General features: G+C 52.2%; 1 protein-coding gene across 1 annotated transcript in view; it reads right to left on the reverse strand.

The window, feature by feature from the left end:
* SMOC2 (SPARC related modular calcium binding 2) overlaps nt 1-3634 on the reverse strand; it is a 122598-nt gene extending 118964 nt beyond the window's left edge. The window contains exon 1 of the mRNA XM_040449244.1: nt 3573-3634. Coding sequence (XP_040305178.1) covers nt 3573-3634 — 62 coding nt within the window. The remainder of the gene's footprint in view (nt 1-3572) is intronic.
* Nucleotides 3635-6563: the final 2929 nt, after the last annotated feature.

Consider the following 6563-nt stretch of genomic DNA (forward strand, 5'->3'; position numbering starts at 1 on the left):
GAGACAAAGAGACAAAGAGAGAGACACAGAGACAAGACAGAGAGACAAAGAGACAGAGACAAGACAGACAGAAACAAGACAGAGACAGAGAGACACAGATAAGACAGAGAGAGACAGAGAGAGAGACAGAGACAGAGACAAAGAGACAAAGACAGAGACACAGAGACAAGTCAGAGAGACAGAGACACAGAGAGACAGAGACAAGACAGAGAGACAGAGATAGACACAGAGACAGAGAAAGAGACAGAGACAACACAGAGAGACAGAGACACAGAGACAAGACAGAGACAAGACAGAGACAGAGACAAGACAGAGACAAGACAGAGACAGAGACAAGACAGTCAGAGAGAGACAGAGACAAGACAGACAGAAACAAGACAGAGACAGAGACAGAGACAAAGAGACAAAGATAGAGAGAGACACAGAGAGACAAGACAGAGATACAAAGAGACAGAGACAGAGAAAAGACAGAGGGACAGAGACAAGACAGAGAGAGAATCAGAGAGAGACATAAACAAAGACAAGACAGAGACAGAGAAAAGACACAGAGACAGAGACAGAGAGAGACACACAAACAGAGAGACAGAGAGGGACAGAGAGAGAGAGAGAGGCAGACACAAGACAGAAAGAGAGACAGAGGCGATGTAGTAAACAAGGAGCACAGGTGAGCCTGTGAGATCTCAGGACCAGCCCCGCCCCCAGGTACAACAATTAAAAAAAGCCTAGTATTCGGGCATTTGGAATTTGACCATAATTCTTGATAATTTAATGCTGCAGAACTAACAATGGAGCCATTCTTTGTCAGAAATAAGAGAACACACACTTCACGCACGTGTCTCCCCCTTCCCATTTTTAACAGCAATTATGTTCCAAGGAGACAGTGCATTTACCAGGGCTGTGTTCTTCAACAAGGCCACGTAAGGGGAAATAGAACAGTCCTAGTTTAAAGAATTCACTGTTCACTTTTTTAAGTTCATCTATTTATTTAGAGAAAGAGAGAGAGAGCGGGGCGGAGCAGGGAGAGAGGGAGAGAGAATGCCGACCAAGCAGGCTCCGCGATGTCAGTGCAGAGCCCAACAGGAGGCTAGGTCTCAGGACCAGGAACCACGAGATCACGCCCTGAGCCAACATCGAGAGTCGGGTGCTCAACCCACTGAGCCACCCAGGCACCCCAAGAACTCACTCTACTAAAAGAACTTGGTTGAGGGTCTTCAAACTAGTTCAGATAAAAGGTAATTTGCCAAGTTTAGAAAGGAATCAATAGGACCTTGAGCGACACTATTTTAAGGAAAACCTCAGAGTTGCAGGGGTCCCCATGTCATTTATCTTTACAAAGCAGTGCTGTGTGCCCGACGGCAAGGACAGCGGCAGGGGTGCCCACGCCGTGTCTGTCCAGACACCGAGGGAGAGATCTTGCAAGGACGCCAGACAGGTCAGATGCAAATGGGTCAAAAACGCGGTCTATATTTTGATTAAAGCAAGGGTGTAAGCCGGAGGGGAAGTTAGAACAAGATCCAACCACTAAAGGAACGGGTTAAAGCATCCCTTAAGTCTGCATACGGATGGATCCTCCCACAGTGAGATTGATTCAAGACTTCTTTCTACTGTTTACGCTATGGCATAACATCAAGAAATACGTAGGTCTCCAGCTGTAAGATTCGCAAAAGCATCAACTTTCTAACCCGGAGGCCGCTAGGCAGTGAGTTTAGCTCCTAAGTGTGTTTGCTTCCTCTGCAGACGAGGTTGACCCTAGGGATCCGGCGGGAAAGAAGCACGGTCAGGGGGTGGGGATGCCTGCACACCGCTGGCTGGCGCATCAGAGGAAGTAATTCTGAGAGCAACTGAAGGACAGGTGTGAGAGGTCACAAACGCAAGTCCGTTCTAAGGAACAACGTCTCCGTTTTCAGCCCTGAGCCTTCCCTGCCGTTAGCAAATGAGAGAATGGAAACCCACGATGCCGACGTGGAGATCTCGTAAAGTCTACGACTTGCGCTCAAGGGGGAAGGGAAGCACAGCCCACTGTAGGTGTTTCTCCCGGAGACACTGCGGTTGCGTTCACTCACCCATTCATTCATTCATTCATTCGTTCCCTCGAAGTAATATAAGCCAATTCAGATGCAGCTTTAATTGAACTTACCTAATAATTATTCAGTCACTGCTGACTATCTCCTCTCATCTCCAGGAAGGTGGGGCTCAATGGAGGGCCTGCCCCTGTAGAATTTACAATTTAGAGGGCAGCAAACCTGGGACCACAGACAGTCATCGTGTCATCTGGGACACACATGATCACTAGGTCCTCTGGGACCACCCGTAATCACCACACCATCCAGGGCCACCCGTGATCACCAGGTCAAGAGAAAGTATCAGGTTTCTGAAGGAAGAGTCAGGAAGAAAATGAAGGGTCAGTCCTTCTCTCAGGGTCAATGCAGAGGGGTGCTATGACAGGAGGACCCAAGATGGGGTGACAGATGTGGGATGGGGTGATACAGAGGCTGAGGCCACGTGTGTGAGCAGCAAACCCCAGGAAAACTCTCCACCCTGTGTGGGACCACCACAGACCTCTCAGGACTTGAAAGCAGCCAGGGGAAACGCAGTCCCCACAGCCTCGCTGAGACGCTGGGGCACGCAGGTTCTAGATGCTTCTTATGGTTGGGAGTGATGTGGAAACACACTGTGATGGAATCAGGAGGCCTAGAAATCATTATCTTTCTTGTTTTTTACCACGCTGCCTTCACTGTTTGAGTGAACATAGATTTGGGGGGGGGGGGGAGAGACACAATATGAGAGGGGTAGGGGCAGAGGGGGAGGGGAGGGAGGGAGAGAGAGAGAGAGAGAGAGAGAGAGATCGAGACAGAGAATCCCAAGCAGGCTCCACACTCAGTGAATAACCCAACCCAAGGCTTCATCGCACAACCCTGGGATCATGACCTGAGCCAAAGTCAAGAGTCAGACACTCAACGGACTGAGCTGCCCAGGTGCCCTGACAGAAGACTTTCTCTGTGTTTTTAGAGACTCTGTGCTGGCTTTGGTTCCCCAGACCTGTTGTTTCCCGGAGCTCTTCCAGCCCCTTCATGGACCCCACCTGCCGTACGGTGAGACTTAGGCTCCAGCCCCCGACTCAGGGCGGCCACGTGTTGTGCTGAACTGTCTGCTCTGCAAATCTCTTCCCTTTCCCCAAACACCTCCGTTTTCTTTGTTTTCCTCGCCTGCTTCCACATCAAAAGCAATTGCAATATTCATGTATTTTTGCTTCTTTTTAGCACTTCTCGGAGGTAAGTCAAGAAGTCTCTTGGGTTATTCGTTGTTCCAGATTTATGTTTGTGTGAGATTCCATGAGAACATGGTTATTATAAAATTCTTCTTAAAAAAATATCGTGCAGATGGTGTAACCTTAATGCGAGACTTTGGGAACAACAAAAAAATCACCTTAGTCAACATCTGTCATTATTTCCAAGTACCGGATTTGACTTGTCTGCCCACAGCAGATTTGGATTCTACAAATACCCCATAAAGATTCCATGCAGCCGAACTCCCAGTCTTAGACATCACACCCTCTCACCAAACGGTCTCACCATCTCTGGATCACTTCAAAGCGTTTACAGAAGGTCCACTGGACCTTGGGCTCAATCTTCATTAGTTTAAGCTACAACCAAGTCCCAGTTCTTTATCCAGAATCCCAGGAAGCATCGAGGACCGTGCCAAATGAATACGCAACGATTTACGTGTTTTTCTTGGGCTCCCGCCTTGAGAAACAGGCCAAGGCTGGGACATAGGAAACCCTGACAGTGGACATCCGATCAAAGGCTCAGAGCCCCTGGCACAGGGTAAAGACGATGTATGTTCGTCTGTGCGGCCTTGGCAACCCAGCCACACAGTTGGTCTACAGTTGGTGCTCAATAAATGCTTGTATTGATATACCTCTGGGAAACCCATTACGGAATTACTAGGACACACTGCAGAGGAAGGAGAAGGTATTCGAGCAAACTGACGTAAGGGCGCAGGGATGATGGAGAGCCAAGGCCACAGATAGACACTCGAACTTCAGGAGGGGAGACTCACACTGGGCACTTTCTGCTGTGACTGCATCAGAGCGAGCAAGCCTGGGTTGTACCCTGACACCTTCACGGTCTCTCCGCCACCCTCTGAGGCACACTCCTTATCTCGTGGGCACTTCCTACATCTCCGGACTGAGGCACAGAGAAGCCCAGACATCAGATCTGCCCTGTAGTGGCACCAAAACAAGTATTCTACCTGGAGAGCAATTTCCAGTGAGAGGTTAAAAGAGTTTAAGTGAGAAGTGTGTAAACATAAAAGGGCAGCACTATCAACAACAGTCAAACTACAGAAAGAGCCCAAGTGTCCATCGATGGATGAACGGATAAAGAAGATGTGGTGTGTGTGTGTGTGTGTGTGTGTGTGTGTATATACACTTGAGCGCAAGTTGTGTATATATATACACACACACACACACACACACACACACACACACGATGGAATACTACTCAGCGATGAAAAAAAATGAAGTCTAGCCATTTGCAACTACGTGGATGGAACTAGAGGGTATTGTGCTAAGTGAAATAAGCCAGCCGGAGAAAGACAAGTATCCTACGATTCCACTCCTAGGTGGAATTCAGAAAACACAACAGATGAACATAGGGGGAGGGAAGGAAAAATAAACTAAGATAAAAACGGAGAGGGAAGTAAACCACAAGAGACTCTTAACTATGGAGAACAAACTGAGGGTTGATGGAGGGGAGGTGGGTGAGGGGCAGGGGAAAGTGGGTGGTGGGAGGGGGGCGCTTGTTGGGATGAGCACTGGGTGTTGTATGTGAGTGATGAATCACTGAATTTCACCCCTGAAGCCAACACCCCAGTACATGTTAACTAACATGAAATAAGTAAAAAATAAAATACAATAAAATAAAAACAAATACATACATACATACATAAAATATGTGTTCCTGGAGCTCAAAAAAAGAAAAAAAAAATCAACCTGGGAATCGGACAGGGCCCATGTCAGAGCCGGTGTCCTGACCTTGGCCGTCTGCACGCCGGGGTCCCCGCAGTTCGGCAGCACCGCGGTCAGCTGGGCAGCTGGCCGACCGAGCGGATGCCTGGCCTCCGCCTCAGTAGCGAGACCCTGCTTTGCAGGCCCGGGGTGGCGCCGGGAATCGCCCGTGTGCGGGACCCCGACCCTGCTTCTCGGCGGTGCTCCCCGGCCAGGCGGCGGGAAGCCGGCGGGCGGGTGTCCACGGTGCTGCCGTGCAACCCTGACGGCCAAGCCTCGGTGTTCGGAGACGGGCTCCGGACGATCCGGAGCTCCCAGGAGCCCCGGCGTTTTGGGAGGCAGCTAACCGGGGCCACGGGCCGCGGCTGTGGTGCTCCGGGCCCCCGCATCCCTAGGGCTATCGAATCCACTCCGTTGATAAAATGACATTTTCCGAGGCGTTCGGCCAGTTCCTTTCTCCAGGCTCCTGCTCATTTCAAAGCATTTAGAGCAAATTACACTAAAGTGCATGTTAGAGGACACCAAGTAGCCTGCAAGGCAGGGGGAGCCCATCCCAAAGCTGAGACACCAGATCACTCATTCCCCAGCCAGACCTCCGCGGGGACCACGCGCTCCGCAGCGAACCCGCTCCCGCTGCAGACGCGGCCAGAGGGGGACGGGGGACAGGAAGAGCGGGCCCGCGGGACACAACCTGCCCACGCGGCCCCAGGAAGCCCGCCCGGGCAGGAGTGCGGGACGGGACGAGCCAGGAAGCCTCGCACACGCTTTCCGCGTTTGCGTTCTTCAAGCGCGGAGGGGGAGTACCTCGCCTTAGGGGCAGGGACCCCCGATCTCCGGATGAAGACCGAGCAGGGTCCGGTTCCCGAACTCCAGCGTCTCGAGACCCACGCGGTGTCCGAAATACCACCTACGCTCCCTGCTGCAGCGAGCCCTCCATTTGCCCCGCGCTCGCCATCTCGCCCGTTCTGGGACGAGATGTGCGCCCCACACGGACTTGGCCAGCAGGGACGCTCAGCTGCTAACAAGGTCACGGGCCTGGTTCCCGTGGGGCTCTCCGGACAGCCTGCGCACAAAGCAGGTTCTAACAAGGACGTGCCACATGAGTGAGCCGGGCACCGAGCGCTCCCGTGGCGTCGAGCGCTCCCGTGATGGCCCGCTCGGGTCCCGGGAGGCAAGAATCCTGCTCCACCCGCCACGGAGGCAGGCGTGTGCTCCCGGGGCACAAGCAGGGAGCGCTCCAAGCAGGGAGCGTGTGCTCCCGGGGCACAAGCAGAGAGCGGACAAGGACACCTTCATCTCTCCCGTACTCGTCTCCACCAACACGACTCCCACACCCCCAGGTGAAAGAAACCGGTGCAAAAAAGCCAGAGCCCTTCCCCGTGACACAAAGAGCCAAATGCCCTTTGCTCGCATGCCCAAGGGGCAAGTGCAGAGGCGTCCCCTTCAGAAGGAACACTGCCAGGGCCTGAAGGTCAGGGGGAAAGCCCTCGGGAGCACCGATGAAGAGACCAAGGCTCTCAGAGGACACCACGCTCAGATCTTCATGTGACCGATG

The sequence above is a fragment of the Herpailurus yagouaroundi genome, unplaced genomic scaffold, assembly GCF_014898765.1.
Source record: "Herpailurus yagouaroundi ecotype Mexico unplaced genomic scaffold, PumYag 198, whole genome shotgun sequence".
NCBI classification, from domain to species: domain Eukaryota; kingdom Metazoa; phylum Chordata; class Mammalia; order Carnivora; family Felidae; genus Herpailurus; species Herpailurus yagouaroundi.